Here is a 19,005-nt window from a genome sequence, read left to right as displayed (position 1 = left end):
GATGGCTGCACTTACAGCCACACAGTGGTAATATCACCATGTTAGTGTAGAGGCTTATAAGTAATATTGCATTCAAATTTCTTTCTTTAAATATAGGAATTTATTTACAGAACAATAAATAACTGGTTTTGGTTTAGAATTCATTCACATATCCACATAACACTGCATTCTAAAATAAGTGCGCACATTTTAGTTTACACTGTTATGTATGATTAATCTTTTGTTTTCTGAGTTACCTTAGTTGCAGCTGTTCCAGTCCCTTGATTAAGGAGCCAAGAGGTGGAAAAGGGGCGGAGCGAGGTTTAAAGGAAGGCTACAAATTGGTTCACGCCATAACTCGGGACCATGGGGGGGAATTGGAGTTCATTATGTTTGGTTTAGTTAGGTTTTGTGTGTTTTACCCCTTTTCCTGTTTTTGTGGGCTGATCAGCCACTATTTAAGTTTCCCCTTTGTCTCGTTAAGTTAGGTCAGCTTGTTTGAGTTATCAGTTGTGTTGTCAACTTTGAGTAGAGTTTTGTTAGTTTGACCTCTTTTATGGGCCCAAGATTTTGATTCTTTTTGCATGAGTTAACCAATTATGTTTTTTGGGTTAAATAAAAAATCATTTTTTGGACTTTAACCTGTGCCTAAGTTTCCTTCACTGCTCGGTCCATCACATTACGTCTGTGCACTAGACCTCTGTTTTTTCCGGTTGCGTGTTTTCTTTTTTTTGTTACTAAGTGATGTTCATCAGGCAGGCAGTAGCTGTCATTTATGTGTTAGGGCCTTACAAGCCAGCTGTAATAAGTCGATTACATGTTGCATTAAAAGATTACAGGGAATCAAAATGAGACACTATGGAGCCTCCCATTCAGCCAGGTCAGCTTGGCACAGAGATGAGAAGAATGTTAAAAGTTTCCATTACAAAGAGGCACTGCTGCATTTTTACTGCACTTATACTGACATGGGTGTTTGCAAGGGAAAGGTTTAAAGATGGGAAAAGAATAAAGACACTACAGTCCTTGAGTCAGTGATACAAAAGTAGACCGTTTCCTTTTCTTCATTTTTATTTGACTTGTTATCCACCCTCATATGAGACCTTGTGTATTTAATTTAAGATGCACCTTTTCAGCTCTGTCATTAAACATATTTACAACAGGGTGGGTGTTCCAAAATGATACAATATACAGCAACACCAATATTAAATATTGCAAGCATGTATCTCCACTCTGAACTAAACTATGCAGAATAAATATGAAATAGAAACTTACTGAAATAAGATACTTTGTGATATACGAGTCATTGTTGCTGTTGAGGGGTCACCATTTTCCTGAGTTTGCATTAGAATTTCCCCAAATTGCCCATTCAGCAACAAATGCTGTGCCCACGTGTGCACCATATTTACAGTTTTCTACTAAGCCAGTTCACTGACAGTGTTAACTCAGGCTGATGAAGGTTGAGTGGGCTGAAAGCCTGTCTCAAGTCAACCACAGGCCCCGCTGCATGAGCCAACTGTCAGGTATATTGTGGCACATGGCCCACATAAAACCTGTCACAACCAAAGCCTGGCTCAGCTCAATATTTTTGTGCCAGCATTGGCAAACAACACTTTTCCCATAATAGAGCCAGAAATGCCAAGTAGCTCGGATTCAGCTCAAATCTGTCTACCGGCTTTGTGGTGATTGGAGCTGACCTTTTATTATTCTCATTTTGCACTTTGTGGTGTTAAATGAACATTAACAGCATAAGAGCTAACTCGCAGCTTTGACATAGCCTTCTTAAGAAGCTCTTCAACAAATTAAGGCCTGGGTGAACTGCTGCCACTCTGTATCACATTAAAACTGGTTCTCAGAGAGACAAAAACACAAACAAAATTATCAGGATGACTTGTGGGGGTTGGGACTCCACCTGTCCCTGCAGGCGCATGAGCAGGCCTGCAGTCACGCAAAGCCGAGGGCACTAAACTCCTGTAAACACTAATAACAATAGTTTGATTAGTTACAGTAGGCTCACATGCCCAGACATCTTCTACGTGTGGAGCCAAAAGGTTATAAAGAGTTTGAAGACTTAGACACAGCACCGTCAGTTTGCCACCACCAGATGGCAGGAGAGTTGCTCATTAGGCTACTCACCAAAATCCCAGGATCCAAGCAAAGCCTGAGCATAACAGTACAAACAGCCTTCAGGCTTAAATTCATTTAAAAATATATATGGTTCCTTCATCTTTTATTCTAAAAGAGAAAGACTTTTAGTTGTTTAGAGTCTTTTTAGGCACCTACAGCTACATCCTGTGAGATTTCATCGGTCATGTATTTTATTGCAAGTCACATCGTATGAGCCTAATAAACTTGGTTAGAATATAAAGTTTGATGGTAAACTGCAGAATGACAATACTTAAAAAGTCATCTGCAACTCTGCTTGGTTTTTCCCATGCTATGTCTACTTTGTCATGGTCATTATAACGGCCGGCACATGATACATCATACAAACAAATCTTCCAACACACATGCATTTTACTCTTTGCTAGAATTTCGTTTTGGCTCATTTTCGCTTGCTGTTGGTGAGACTAGATTGTTGCAGCGGTCTCTGTGAGATGATCGTCCTAAACTTCCAACATTTGTTTGCAAATTAGTCTTGAAGAGTTTTTAAAGTGCAACAACCTTTTTGGATCAAAGAATCCCACAAATATAAGTAAGATAACAGGTAATATGATACGTTGGGACAGTACAGATCAGATTGTGAATAAACAACTTTGGGATTTTTTTTGTCTTCATTTATTTTTTTATTGTTCAGTTGAATGTCCCCTCTTGTTTTGGGCTCTGTGCAAAAAATAAAAAAATAAATAAAAATAAAAAATTGAACTCTGACCTGGAGACCACCTGACCCCTTTTAAAAGAATGACATAGAATAAAACTTTACTTATATAGCACCTTTCAGGATAAAAATTACAATGTGAATCACAACAAGATACTAAAAACATACAGACAGAACGTTTCTGAAAAACAAGGTGACAAAGACGAGCGTTTAGCTGCTTTTTAAACCACTGAGTCCACAGATCTCAGGCTCAGTAGGGAAGAGCTCCAGAATCTGGGGACCACTGCAAACGCTCCTAGTTATGCTGCACAGCAAGCAGGGCCTGAACAAATGACCCCAGGGCCCTGCTGCTATTTTTAAAAACGGTTCCTGATAGAAGATTTAGGAAAAGTCGCGAGGAAACCTGGTGTTTCCATATGTTGGAGGACACAAACAAGGACTTCTGTTTGTAACCTCTCATTATTAAGTTTGAGAACACTGTCAGCCACCCATCTTTTAATAGAGTCTATTATAAACTATGCAGAATTTGTCATTTTAAAACATCTTTGGGCTTAAAAGAGGTATATAACTGAACATAATCTGTGTAGCAGTGATAATAAAAGCCCTTTAAAAAGCTTAAAATGAGCTAAAGAGGGAGTGGATATACAAGAAACTGTAAAGTGCCAGAAACAGAACCTTGTGCCACACAGCAGGCAAGAGATGCAGACGAGGAGGTTAATTTATAAGCCACAGAACCACTCCAACACAGAACCCAGTACACTCACCCAGTATGTCAAGCTATCAAGCTAAAATGACAGTCATGTATAGTATCAAATGTGGAGGTCAGGTACTACGCCAGCAAAAACTTTGTGCTGCTGAGCCATTTACAGTAAAACATGATGAAAAACACTGAACTTTTAGCACCTCTAAAGTGTAAGCATTAGACTCAAATAGCGAAATAAGCAGGATGGAGGTGTTATTATCAAGAGAAAATATTTCTTGCATACTTTAAAAAGTTATGGAGTTCTTATTGAGCTTATTTTGTATACATCTGCTTGTACAAAGCCACACTACACTGATATGAATGAATAGAAGTGCGAATGAAACAATAGGCTCATTGATTTGCAGAAAAGTTAATCAAAAATAAAAGAAGTGATGACTTGCTTGGAATTTGACAAGAAATGACAATTCTTCACCTGGTTTTCTTGTACAGCAACACCGAAAGTATCACAGATAACTCCATCTCTATGCACTGCACCTCGTAAAATTTCATCACACCTTTCCATTTCATGTATAGCTATCTCTCGTAGCTTTCTTCCCCATCATGTTTTTGCAAAGGCAGGTGAATAAAAGCTTTTTAAACCTTATATTGAGCATTTATTTTCTCACACGTCTTTGGCAAAGTCAGAGGATCAGTGAAGAAATCACAGAGCTTAATGCCATTTTCCAGTTTTCTGCCTCAAACTCACTGATATGCAGATCTACTGCTATTCAAAGCAATCGAGAGAACAATAAAGCATAAATCTGACACTGTGTCAGTTAATTGTAGAGTCTTTGGGGACACACTGTGGTCACGTACAGCAACAGTGACCAGAGGGTGACCTGCGCCAAGTATTTAACTATAGCAATTCTTCAACTATGACATCATCGCATGCACACATACTGTCCAGTCGTGCATGCATCCATATGTGCACAAATGCACAGACAAACTTAAACAGATGAGAACATTGCCTTCTGGAGACACTACTGACACACAATCGTGGCTGAGGAAAAAGCAAAAGTGGACAACAATCATTGACTCGGGTCAAAGAGGAAAGGCAGCGGGAGAATAAAAGAATGAGTGCGGAGTGAGAGGCAGAGCGAGGGTGGAGGGGCAGAGTCGTAGGATGCAAGAAGAAGGAGGGCTGATACGATAAAAGCAGGGCTGGACTTTTATTGAACTTTTTTGGGGTTTTCAGGAAAACAAAACACATAAAATAAGGTGAAAAGCAATAAAAGTATGGGAACCAGCTCTTGTTTGTCTTCTCAGCTTCCCATTTTTCTCCAGTCCACATATGTTAGCTGTATTTCACAAAACCTTCTTCATGAACACCTCAGCCTCCCTCAGTTCCTTTCTTTGCCTCTCTGACCTCACTGTTCTCCTCTTTTCTTCTTCATCCTTCTCATCTGCTGTCTTCTGTTGGCTGCACGACAATTCAGCATCACTCAGTGCAGTTGTCACCTCAGATTAAGTGCAGGTGACAGTGTACACAGGGAAACACAGGGAAAACTTCAAGCATTGAACACACAAGGAGGACCAAATAAAGACAAGCTCGACGTAATCTATTTCTCCAGCTCCTTTTCATTCAGTGCTCACAGTCACAGCCATCTCCTCCCCTTCCTAATCAACCTCTCCCTGCTCTTGCTCTCCTGCTGTCCAGACCGGCTCATAACAAATGTGATAATTAGAAGCACAAAGACGAGGGGGGAGAGAAGAAGAGAAGAGGGGGTTTTGGAAGCGGGGCGAAAGCAGGGAGGAGCTCTGAAGGACAATACGAATAGAGTGTGAGTAATACAGGCGTCTGGCTGCAACTGCAAAGGCATCTAGAGGTTCAGTCTCATGTATGCAACACATAGGTGCACACACACAGTGTCCATTAGTGATACTTTAAATGCAAAACTCCTTGCACGATGATGTGGTGTGTGTGTGTGTGTGTGTGTGTGTGTGTGTGTGTGTGTGTGTGTGTGTGTGTGTGTGTGTGTGTGTGTGTGTGTCAGGAACAATCTGTGTCTGATGATTTCCATTACCAAGAAAAATAATAAGGAAAGAGTAACCGTTATGTGGGGAAACACACACACACACACACACACACACACACACACACACACACACACACACACACACACACACACACACACACACAAACTTGTTTTCATGTTTTGACATAATGCTTTCCCTAGCTGCTGCTCCTAACCATCAAAAGTGAACGCTTAACCCTAACCCTTAAACCCTTAAACTGTTGGTCCCCACAAGGATAGTAGAATTCCAATTTTTGGTCCTCACAAAGATATCTAAACATGCTACACACACAGACATGCGCTCTTAACTTTTCTAATTTCTTATCTTTCCTCTGCTCTTTGGTTTGATCTCTCTGCCTCTCTTCCATGTACACAGTTAAATACTGCCATCTCTAATCAGCCCCATATGGATTGCTGGGTCAGCATGCCAGCAGCCAACAGTGCTGCACACACTTTTGGCTGCGAACATGTGTGTCTGCAACTGTTGTGAAAGTCACACAGAGCAGGGGTTCGCAAATGTTTTAATGCTGTGACCCCCTTTAAACGTATTTATGTCTCGGCATGTAATTTTTAAGAGGCTGGAAGAGGTTCAGCTGTCATGCATTTTGTGCAAAAAGTGAAAAGATTACAGAAAAAGACACAGTCTTGTGTCACGTAAATGTTTTGTGTTCTTTCCTGTTCTATTAGTCATCTAAAAGGCGCCTGATTCATCTCATGACTCTTTGGGGAGGTCTCAAGCCCACACGGACCCAGGGTTAAATCATAAAAGAGAGATACGGTAATTTGGGGAATGTTAGTCTGCAGGCATGTGCACTTCTTGCCCAGTGGTTTCCTGTGAGGGTAAAGGCCAGTAATAATGACTTCCAGGAGCTGGCAGTTTGGAAGGCCTGGGTCAAGTTCACATCTGGGATTACTAAGATTAGTGGGTGAGAATTTTTACTGGAGGTCATCGGCATTATAAAGTGGAGAATGCCACTGAAGTGTGGCTTTAACCCGACTGATCGCATTCACACGCACAGGCTCCAACTTGTGCATACATGTCGCTATATTTTTTTATTCTTATTGCAACACAAATACGATAAGACATCTGAAATAGGACACCCACATTTTAGACATACTTTAGATACAATTTGCATTAAATCTAATATGGTGTGAGCTTTTTTCCTGTTTTCTTTCATGACCACATGAGGAAACTTTGGAACAGTAAATAGTCTGTAGATTGTAACTTTCACAGATATGGCTCAAATCTGTGTCATTTGAATGAGGAGAGGAAATAGGAAACAATACGCAGCATAAGAGGAAGTGAGTGTGGAGATATGGTACAGGTCACCCTAGGGAGGGTGTTGATACAAGGCTCAGTCTGTTTTAAATGTAACACAGAGAAGGAAATACAGCTGGAAATTCTCTGCTGCCAGCGACACAACTGTGAGGATTGCAGGGTATAGAGTGTTTAACCAAATGATTTCGTTTAACTGTTTCATGGTATCACCAAGGATGTCAGTGTCACAGTCGGCCCAGTTTTGTTCTAATTAAACAACTGTGTAAAGGATTCAGATTAATTGTGCTTCTCATCACAGAAATGAACAAATCTTCCTTAATAATAGCATTTGGCAAAGTGCAGCAGGCTCCACATAACCAATTATTTAGCATCCTCATTCCTTTCTGTGTGATCCAATTTCAAGCCATTGAAGTATTAAACTGAACCCATCACTACCTCTGAAACCGCACATCTCCAAATGTTTCCCTTTCTATTAGTTCAAAGAAGTACAAGTACATTCTGAAAAGGTTCTCATTTAAAGAAAGATTAATTTGGAAAACAGGTTTATTATATTATCATGATTATTCACAACCTTTGATGTCCTACAAACTATGCAGAATTTTTCAAATACGTCAGTTTTCCTGCATTCTTGCTGTCTGTTGTCAAGGCAAAGAAACACTAGTGTCATAAATCAAAGAAATTCTTCAGAACAACCCTTTAGCTAAACTGGTTTACTGGTGCAGCATGGTTAATGTCCTGATCGATAAGAAGGTTGCAGATGGGCAATGTCTCAAAGGTGTCTGCAGGACAAGAGACAGCTAAAACTCCAGTGATGCGTCTGTTCTATGTCTCTGCAGTTTTTACTTTGCAGAGACACAAGACACACAGCCAAGGGGACCTACTGGACCCTTAGTGGCCTGGAAGCTGCATGTGTGTCACCCCTGCTGCTGCTGCTGCATTTGATTTGATGAAAACACTGGCTTAGTTATTATCAGCTTTTGCTGATGTCATTTAGTCACATTAGTTAGAAAGTTTGAAAAATCTGATTGTGCATAAGCTGGAAATAGTAAATATTTTCATTGTCAAAACTAATTGTATGATTATTTCTCAAACAGAACCCCGAATTTTTTTCTGCGTTGTACTCTTCTTCTATGGTATTATTGCTGCTTTATGTTATTGTTTCTATAAATGCTGAATGTTTGTAGCCATGCTGATAAGAGCCAAAAATGACTGTAAACAGGACACAAGAGATTCTGTTTAGATTGCACATGGTGCAGCCTGCCTGTCAGTCTCTGTGATGGCAGTTGGTGATATCGGTTACCAATAATAATCTTGGTATGAGAAAGAACACAGAAAGATGAAGATGACAGAACAAAAGAAGTAAACAGTATATGTGAGGATAATAGCTGGAACATAAGGAAATAGCTTAGATAAAGTTGGCGCAGGAGCAGGAAAATAATACTTCTTACACCTCCGAAGACAGATCTTAATCTGTCGCCTTCATTCATCCACTGCTCTTAACCTCTCCATCGCTGTTGGCTTTTGATCTCCTTGCTCTCTCTTGCTGACTCACTCTCCCTATCCTTCTCCCCACAACAAAGAGACAAAAACTGACATGCACTTCAGTCTCTAACTTTCTCACTAACTAGCCCCCCCTCCTTTTTTCTTCTCCTTTCCATCCTCTCCCCTTCTGTCTTTGCCTCTTCCCTCTCCTCAACATGCTTGAGGAATGTGTCAAAGCAGAACAAAAGAACAAAAGCTTGACAGGAGGAGGAGGAGGTGGAGAAGGTCGAAAAAGAGAAGAAAGGGGGGGAGAAAGTAGCATGAGGTAAAGGAGAGACAGAAAGGAAAAGAGGAATGGAGGGAAGGAATGGGGGGCAAGAGAGAGGCTGAGAGGAGCGGGGCACGGTTGAGTGGATCTGAATGTTGAGCTTTGCTTTGTCATCACGTGCTGACATGCAGCATCACACACATTTCAGAGCTCTTTATCAACCCCCCCATCTGAACAGCACACACACAACATGGGTGAGGCTATCGTCCTATACTGCATGACTGTCTGTTTCATTCAGTGGCTTTTGATGCATTTCTTGTTATGTCATGCTAAAGCGGTAATGGCCTGTGATGACGCTGAAGACGAATTACTCCATGGTAGCCAGCTGTCCTTTGTAACCTTGGTGGTTTGAATCAGCCACCTTTAAACTGGGGGCGTGATCATGTCCTCTTTTCTTAACCATAGACCACCACAGATGCTGTGCTTTAATATAAAGATTCCCATGTGGATTTCGATTGATCTCAGTAATAAACTTCACTTTTTTACTTCACTATCAGGTGTTTTGATTTAATAATATAAGAGAAAACTGTTAAAGAGTTTAAAAAAAGAAGAAGAGGTAAGCCAGCTTACAAAAAACATGAGTGACATAGAAGAAGAAAAAGAGAAGACTGGAGTGCAAATTACACCTCTAATATGGCTGTCTTGTGAGGACATGCTGTGATTGTGACATGGTGTGTGGCCAGTGACTTAGATGTTAGGTGTGTGTGTGTGTGTGTGTGTGTGTGTGTGTGTGTGTGTGTGTGTGTGTGTGTGTGTGTAGATGAAGGAAACAATGAGAGCAAGCTTTGTTCACATCAAACAGACCCGCCGGGCCCGATGCAAACTGAACGCAGAGCTGTGCGCAAAAGCGCATATCAGGTTACCAAATATCAATCTGACACTGTTATTGACCTCTGTTAGTCACTGTGTCTTTGTTATAACACTGACACTGAGCCGGTGTGTGCGTGAAGCTTATATCCTAAGCCGTGGGGGTATGGGGGCTAATGCCCGCGCCTTAAAGTCGCCCGGGTTACCTCGCGCTAATTCGCCGTGCAGAATTAGCGGATGGGATCATCCATCAAGAGTCAATAGTTAACGTCTGCTTTGTCCAGTTGCCATCCATCATCAGCGCGTGCGTGAGCGCGCATACATACGGTGTGTGTGCGTGTGCATTTCCGTGTGTTCTTTATAGGACTACCTTCCGACCCCGCAGGGCCCCTGACCCCGCCTGACGCGTCTCCTCCCCTCCTCTTTCTTCCGCCAGCGGGGGGCGAAAAACTTTAATAAGGAGAGCCACCGCTGACCTGCGCCAATAATACCTCTTATTTTTAATCCCAGCCCCACGTAATATATTTCCCTCATGGGTTCGGGTTGTTTTTTCCTCTGACGCAGGCTAGCCCACCAGTTGCAGCCGTTAGATGTATCCCATTACCTCTGCTTATATTTTTATGACACAGAACCAGGGCGTACTGGAGGCTGGGAGATGAACTTGGCCCCTCTCTCACTCTCTCTTTCTCTCTCTCTCGCTCTCATCACACACCCACACAAACCGCTCCGCCATCTCTTCAGGTTGGCAGTTGACTTGTTCTTCCTTTGCGCCGCCCTGCCAAGACGACATGTTCTGTCAATACTGACCTGGTTACATCCTTTCTGTTTTGCAATGACAACATTGATGGTAATATGTAGTTAATGTAATTGCCTAAAGTAAGTGGCTAAACACCTAATAAACAGAGCACGCGGGAGTTTCGGGGAGTGGTTAGTTTGGGTGGTGACAGGTGCGCGTATGGATGAGAGGGGTCTCCAAACGGCGTCTCCCTGGGCCGAAGTGCACAGAGTGCTTGCTGGGGTGTTCTCAGGTTAAAGCACTGTTGGCCTGTGCCTGTAATCTGTCGGCCTCCGGGGCGTGTCCGTTCAGAAAGGGGCGTGTGCATCCCTACACAAGTATCTTTGCGCTCCGTGTCATTCATTTGAAGTGCAAATGCTTATAACGTGCACTGCTAGATAGATGAGATAAGAGCTGCTGTCAGTAGGTCTCTCATCCCGGGAAGAAGGCAAAACCAAGTCACGGACAGATCCAAGCCATCTGGCGCACACACAACTTGTTCATTTTTGACGCACAGACGCGCACTGACTGCAGCCCAGGACCTGACAGCTTATCTAGTCCACACCACTAAGCAAACTATCGCCGAACATGGAGCGCAAAATCCCAGATTTCTCCGGCACTTGGGAGATGAAGAGCTCTGAAAATTTTGAGGAACTCTTGAAAGTGTTAGGTAAGTAATGTGAAGCAAGGTTTGTTTGTTTTTTTCTTAAATCATCATCACTGTAAGTGGCAGTTTGAACGTTTTTATGCGTCAGTGGTTCCTGGTGAAGCTTTTAGTTCTGTTCATAGAGACAGATCAGATGTGTCAGCTCAAACTGTAGCTTTCTCAGCACATTGTGAGTCTACCTCTGCGTCCGTGCACCAGCGTACTGCATGGGTGGGGGGTCTTTGTCATTCTGCTGCAGAACCCCAAACTCCGTTCTTGGCCCCCAGCCAGCCCCCCCCCCCCCCCTCTTTTTTATCCTCTCTCATCTCCCCTTTTGGCCTCCCCTGCTAACACAATAGCGACAAACGGCGACACATCTGTCTGTGTCTCAACCTCAGATTGTTTGCGTGTGTTTTTAAAGAGGACCGTTATGACACAATACAGTGCAGGACAGTGGCATCGTTATCCGAAGTGACAGTCCGAGAGAAGAACAAATACCTGCCGCTGAGATCCACGCTGTTTTTTTGTCTGGCTCATTTGTAAACCGGCCAGTGTGTGCGTGAGCGCGCCTGTAGGGCGCACTACAGGCGCGCATCTGTCGTTAGTAGCCAATTTTCATTAGATGACTTGGCAGTGCACACCTGGAATCCGTTTTATCGCAAAGCGCCAACAACACCGCCTTTATCTTAGTCTCTTAGCTACCTACACATATAGAGGTAACTGAACTACATGAATCCCGTACCACCACTACACAAATGAAAGACCACCGGTTAGTTTTAACGTCTGTTTGATCCAGATTATTCTGACCAAAGGCAAATATGGCACCGTGCGCAATAATGCGAGGACAGGATATTTTATGGTATACTGTCTGTCTAAAAGGACGTTTCTATGACTTTTCGATGAAAAGAAAGGTCTGAGCGCCTGTAGCAACCTTTAAATCTCCTCTTAAGATATACTTTCATCACCTGATTTTTTAAATACTCTTCTTTTTCTTTTATTTCTCCTTAAATGGTTTTAGCATATGTTCTAAAATGCATTGTTCTTGCGATGCGCCTGCTTTGTGCACTTTGTATTTGAATTATTTTATCTCTTGTTATTATTATAAGACAACATTCCAACAGCAGGAATGCTGTGTAACTACCACACACAAACACACACACATCCACACCCTTTACTGCATGTGTTCCTTTAATTTACCTCTACATTGGGATGACTCACATAGGGGAATGGGCTCTGATCCCTGGTTTCATTGGAGGCAAAGCACAGCTGGATGCATACTGTCATCACCTACTACCCTATTCCCTCCATCTATCCTCTCTTCCTTTCCTCATTCCAGCTCTCCTCCCTCTACCCTCGTCTCTCCATGTCCCAAATGCTTCCTCTGCCCTATGATCTTTGACCTCTGACCCTGACCGTCTGTCTGAAATTGTGTTTGTCCCCCAGTGGTGAAACTTGTGTGAATTAAAGAATTTCGGTCACAAAAATTAACAGCGGGGAATACCTTGAGAACCTTCGTATCCCTCTGTGGCTTCCAAAGGTTTTGGCAGGCCAGCAGCGTCTAAGACAAAAAACTGATGGGGGCCACATTTTCACTTCTAGGCTTTTATCCTTGGTCGTGCACAAGGAGTCATTACATATGGTATCTGTGGGGGAAAAAACTGAAAATAGGCTACATTGTGAGTAAAGCTATAAAGCACATGTATAAATGCACAGTAGCAGCTATGATGTGCAGTGATTTACAATAATAAAAAGTAAATAAATAATCACATTTTCAAACTTTTGCCACCCCGTCACAGCATGGAGGAAAAAAGTATTTATATAACCAAATTAAATAAAGCAAGTCGTTCCACAATGTAAACACACATACTGCAAATGCCCCCTGAAATGTTGAGAATTATTAGCATAACATAATATTTAAGTACTTGGAAGTATTAATAATTACCTGGAGCAAAAAAGGTATAAGTAATTCCTGCAAAATAATGTCTTTCCAATGAGTGGACATTCATCTGCACACCACAAGCTCACAATGCATTTATATATATGAAGCTGCTTGTACAGTGCATACAAATTATACACAGGGCATAGGCTGGACAACCCAATGCATGGCAAATGACTGTGCATTTCTCTCTGTATATATTTACACTTGGTGACAGGTGGGAATGTGTGAGAGGTGAGAAGTGTGAAACCCAACTCGCAGCAGATACACACTGGGCAGCATACACACACTTCCCCTCACACTTGGACAGAGATCTTCGCACACCACACGCAGACCGCTGCCCCTCGTCTGCCCAGGCCCCCAACCTCCCTCCCCCATACCGGTCTTCTCCTTGTTCCCTCTCTTTTCCCACGGGGTAACATCATTTTTTTCCTCCTTCCCCTTTTCAGATAATCACTATTGGACAAACCTTTTCCTCCTTCACATTTTTTAAAACTTTTAAGCACATTTCAGTGGGAAAAAAGGCTGGGGAAATTAATTTTATTAAAAGTAATACTGCAGATTAGTTTATAAATGTGGCTAAAGTTACCAAACACTAACATTAGTTAGATTTTACGTGACTTGTCTTTTTTTTGGGAGTGCTGTTCTGGTCACTCTTTTGTGAAATCATTGTGAAATACAGATGACCAACATACCACAAACTGCCCCCGTATGGAGAAGCCTTTTACAGTCACACAAAATATTGAATGAGTTATGCGTTTTCCCTAGAAACAGAAAAAAGGGGAATAACTGAGATTACACTTCAGGAAGTGCAAATCGCAATCACGGTGTGAGTGTTAAAGTCAGTAAGCGTGTGTTTGCATGGCCGCAACGATGATTAAGTCTGTGGAGGGGGATTGAGGCATGCTTTGTCATATGACCTCATTGTTTCCTGTGCAATCATTATTGGAAAGCACTGTGCATTTCAAGTCTGCTCCAAATTTTGCCCCGTGTGTGCAGAAAGACATTGCAGATAAGCAGCAACACAACAACACTCAAACACAACCACACAGCCGATACAGGGCTTGCTTGTCTTTGTTTGCTTGTGTTTTTGTTTACACTCTAATACACAAGCACAGGAAAAAAAAAGATCCATCTCCATGAACTGAGTTTACCAATGTCCCAGGGAATATTTTTAGTTTTAGTGGAAGCAGTAGTGTTAATTCAAGGCACCGCATTTAGCTGTGGAAGAGCATTGGCACTATGTTTTTTTGTCATTATGTGTTGTCTTTTCTGGAAATCTCTTCTCACACATGCTCTTTCGCATTTTCTGTTGCTTGTTTGTGTAGGTGTGAACGTGATGCTACGCAAGATTGCAGTGAAGGCAGCCTCCAAGCCCCTGGTGGAGATTACTCAGGATGGAGAAACGCTCTCTATTAAAACATCGACCACAGTCCGAACCACCCACATCACCTTCACTGTTGGGCAGGAGTTCAATGAGACCACTGTGGATGGGCGTCCCTGCACGGTACACAAAATATGGACATGAATATATTACTAAATGCACTTCATCTCTTCTTGGACTACACATGGACACACACATACATAACCAAATACACAGTAGATATGGGTGGGAGCTGTGTAGATTACATCAATCTGTTTAATTTGGCTTTTCATCATATTTGGACTGATAGCACAGCTTTACCCCTCCCTTGGTCTCTGAAGGCCTATCATGCTACACTGCACTCCTTCACACACTTTACAATCCCTTTCAACTTCCCATCTTCCCTCCGTTCCCCCTACTTGCCCTTTGCTACCCTCTGTCCCTCCCTAATTCTCCCCGCTACTCTCTCCAATTTCCCATAGATGGCCTCTGTTCAGCCGTTTCCAAAGCAAACACATGCAACCCAGCCAGCGCTTCGCTCTACTAACGATGAGCGCATCACGAGTTATCACCTCTCAGTGATCACCCTGCTAAAGCCTTTTTGTGCTCTCTCTCTATTAGACACTCCCTCATTAAGTTCCCTTCCCTACAAATGGCATCGTATTTATTCGTGTCCATTTATTTGTGCATTCATTCGTGGGTCTAATGGCTTTTCAGAGTTTTCCACGTTGGGAAACAGACAGCAAGATCAGCTGTGAGCAGACTCTGCAGAAAGGAGAGGGGCCTAAGACATCTTGGACCCGAGAGATCACCAGTGACAGCAAGCTGATCTTGGTAAAACACACAAACTATCACCTGAGCAAGAGTTTAGATTTGGAGACTAACAAGTGCAAAGCTTTACCATAGATTATAGTTCACAAATTATTGTACACTATCCACTACTGATCTACTACTAAACTGAATTTTCAGACTTGAAATTAACTAATTTTTTTTTTTTTAAAAAGTGTGTTTTAAAGATCATTATTAAAAAAGTGGCTAAGGAGTAAATCTTAAAATGAACTATGAACTGTATATAAAAAATGGACATTGCCACTGTGCTGCCTCCAATGTACACTTTGAAGCCTTGACCTTAGCGTTGTGAACATCCCCATTTATCATTTTATAGCCATAAATAATTGCAATTGGACCATAGGATGAGGTGCGAAGTTGTCAGCTAATTTCAGGAAATTTGACATCCCTAATTTATACAGGATCACACACACACAGACATTTGCTAACTGCTGTGCAGCATATAGCACAAGAAACACAGTGACATGGTCCAATTCAGTAACCCAGCAGTCACCAACCAGCAACATCTGCATGAGCTACCAGTCACCTGTCAGTCGAAGAAGCTACACCCTTAACATAGTGGCCATGAAGGGGGAAATTAGCTTGAGAGACCAGTTTGTAAACGTGTTTATTTTGTCCATGTGGATCAACTACAGGCTGTATAAAATAGATGCTCATCAGTTCTAGGACTCGTAAACCAAGTGCAGAAATGCTTTAACCCTGCATTTTTTTTCTAATACCTAATAGCTCATGACTCCTCTGGCTACAAAAAGAAGTCCAGCTGTGTAGAAGTCTATGGGTGCAACAGCTCTTGAGCTCACATGATCTATGACATCATTAAATGCTTCCCCAATGAGTTTATGCTCTCAGTTCGCACTTTTAACTTTAATACACAATAATTATGTTATATCTAAATCATGGTCCTCATTCGAGTCAAAAATGAAGATAAGAAGGTTATCTTCACGTTGGCTATGCCCATCTTTTAATTACAGTCTGTGGGGATTGGCTTACTTTTGGTGCCAGCCTCAAGTGCCCAATCAAAGTACTGCAGTTTGGGGGGGGTTGGGCACTTGTCCTTTAGTCCAGGTTGTTTCCCCTTATTTAAACTCTGCCATCAGCAAAATTTTATTCAGCTGTCGTGAAGACAGTTCAGTTGTCATCACATGAACAAAGTGTGTACTCCGTGTCACAGCAAGACAACTGGCTGACAAACAGACCACGACAAAAGCTGCTACGTGGATCTTGTTTTACTTGTGAAACCTAGAAATATTCTTTTGTTTATAGCAACGAGGGCTGCATGGGCTGTAGCATTGCACTTCTGACATTAGCTGCATGTGTTTGCAAGACACTCACCACACAGAGTTGAGTTATTGTGCTCAAATAACCTTTTTGGAGTCCACGTATATCTGCTGCCTTCTTACAATAAACTACTAATCTAATGAAAAAATAAACACAGAAGCATAATTGCACTTAATGGGGAACCCCACCCAGCTAGCACTTCATGTTGATTAAAACAAACTTTCTGATGTAATTAAATTAAATTACATTAATTAAAATTCTTATTTGACCCAGTAAACCAGTTCAGCTAGAGATAAGATACCACGCAGGCTTCAGTCTGGAGTGAACTGTTTTTAAAGTGCAGAAATTGCAAACACAGTAAGTATTTATGGGGAGATGCTAGCTTGAGGGCTGGCAGTAAATAGTTCACATTTAAGACTCCTGAAGTCTTGTTAAGCACCAAACCCACAACTGGTTTTTAGAAGCCAGCGTAGTTGTGGTGTTTGTGTGTGTGTAAGAGAGAGAGGGAAAGCAAGCAAAGTGTGTTTACTCTTTGCATACACAGTGATTGGTCAAAACAGTTTGGCACAGTGACATTATGTTAGTCATAACTGCTGGAGGCAATAAAAACTGGACTTTTAGGGTGGATTAACATGAATGGCTGTTCTGTGAAAGCTTTAACTTTTTAAAAATGAATTTATGGCTAACTCCATGCCAGTACTTTTGCCTCAGTGTGTGCGAGTATCCTCATTAACTGCCCTCATTGCCCTCTCTTTCTTTTCAGACCATGAGAGCAGATGATGTGATATGCACCAGAGTCTACGAACGACAACAATGAACAAGAGCACTTCTCACTTTTCGCCCTTTCAGCGCGCCCCGTGTCTACAGCATCACCGCTTTGTGTCATTGCTCCTCTTTGTCAGAGCTGGGAAATAGCAGCCTATAGTTTTATTCCAGCATCCATGTTAGCTTCACTATATAATAGGTGTGGTAATTATATCTAGCATGTCGCATGTGCACTATAGTCTTAGCTACTGTGCTATCCGTCTGTCTTTCCAGACCCATCAAACGTGACCAGCTGAAGATTTGAACATGAACATGTCTTCTGCATTGTATTAGACTTGCTAAGGAACATCTTGTGTATTTGGCATTGTGTGTGTTTGAGTGTGAGTGTGTGTGTGGAAGGAGATGGGCTGTGAGACTATATTTGTAGACGTGTAAACCAATCTATGAGCTCTTCCAGTCTCCGGGTCAGTTTTGATGTGTCCCTCTGTCCTCTCTGTTGCCCTGCCCTCACAACTTTAACCTTTTTCTATCTCATGATGACATTTTATATTTATTACTACGCTAGAGTCGGTTTTTACATTGTGTCTCTTTTATACGAAATGTGATCGTAGGAAACAACACTTTCTATGGGAAAACAATAAACTACGACATTAACTCAGCTCGACTCTTTGCTCTCCTGTGTTGAAAACCATTAGGAGCAGAAGCACATTTAACAGTGCCAGCAGTGTTTTATGGTTTGTGAGTGTAGCTGCAGAAGGTGTGCCCATTAGACGGCTCCATCTTATTTTGGGTTTGCTGTCAGCTGTCTGCAACTAGAATAACTTGTCTGTCCCCTCCCGTTTAGTCTTGCTTCCTCCCAACCTCCCTTCCCTCTCTCTGTCAGTCATCTCGGTGCAACATGTCCTCCTTATTCTTCTCTCACAGTTTCATCTTGCAATGTTTCCCCGGCAGCTGGCTCTCATTTCTTTTATTTCCATATTATTTGCCAGTTGGTTAAATGATTCATACTTTTAAAGCCCTAAAAGGCTGCTTGACTTCAGGGATATGTTGTGTTTTTAATCCACTTACTCACTTTCCAGTCAAGAGTTAGATGAGAAGATTGATTCCACCTTTACATATTTAAGGCCTAGACATGTGGCCACTATATGGGCAAAAGTACTGGGTCACACCACACCTGGTATGCACCAATCCAAGAGTATAATAATGAGCTGTAAGTGATATTATGGCAAAGGGGAAGCATTTAGGAACAAATTCAATTAAATTCAAGTTGATTTAAATAGCACCAAATCATGACAACAGTTGCCTCAAGTCATTTTTCACTGTAAGGTAAAGACACTACAGTACTGGAGAAAACCCCAACCACAACGAGCAAGCACTTTGCAATAGTGGGAAGGAAAAACTCCCTTTCACCAGGAAGAAAGTTCCAGCAGCATCCAATTCGAGGGGGGGGGGGGGGGCAGCCATCCACCATGACTGGACAGGAGAAAGAGAAGAGAAAAAACATAGAATAAAGAAGAGAAATTACAAAAATATAGCGACATGCTGCAGTCGTATATAAACACACAGGCAGTGAAAAAAGTGCTCAGTGCACCATGGGAAAGGCTCGCAGCATGCTTGGGCCTCCAGTAGTGTAACTAAAGGATAACTAACAAAACTAACTACATGCTTTATCAAAAAGGCAGGTTTTAAGCCTCATTTGGAATGTAAAGAGAGTGTCTTTCTCCAAAATCCAAAATTGGAGTTGACCCCACAAGAAAGTTGCCGGATAGCCGGAGACTCAGCCTCCCATTCTACTTTTAAATATCCCAGGAAACACAAGAAAGCCAGCAGTCTGAGAGTGAAGTGCTCTATTACAATAAAAATCTACAGTGAGTCCTGAGTTGATCATTCAAGACCTTGTATGAAAGGAGAAGGATTTTAGATTTGATTCAGGATTTAACAGGGAG

The 19,005-nt window shown here is 42.0% G+C and overlaps 1 protein-coding gene across 1 annotated transcript; it reads left to right on the top strand.

Moving 5' to 3' along the window:
• Positions 1-10,570: 10,570 nt before the first annotated feature.
• Positions 10,571-17,717, top strand: crabp2a (cellular retinoic acid binding protein 2, a). Its single transcript, XM_082552221.1, has 4 exons — positions 10,571-10,892; positions 14,133-14,311; positions 14,885-15,001; positions 17,058-17,717. Exons 1-4 carry the CDS (start codon positions 10,811-10,813, stop codon positions 17,109-17,111), a joined length of 432 nt encoding a protein of 143 aa, XP_082408347.1. The 5' UTR covers positions 10,571-10,810; the 3' UTR covers positions 17,112-17,717.
• The last annotated feature ends 1,288 nt before the right edge of the window (positions 17,718-19,005 follow it).

This window comes from Aulonocara stuartgranti (assembly GCF_965226115.1).
Source record: "Aulonocara stuartgranti genome assembly, chromosome: 11".
Lineage (NCBI taxonomy): Eukaryota > Metazoa > Chordata > Actinopteri > Cichliformes > Cichlidae > Aulonocara > Aulonocara stuartgranti.
This window is presented reverse-complemented; position numbering and strand designations above follow the sequence as displayed.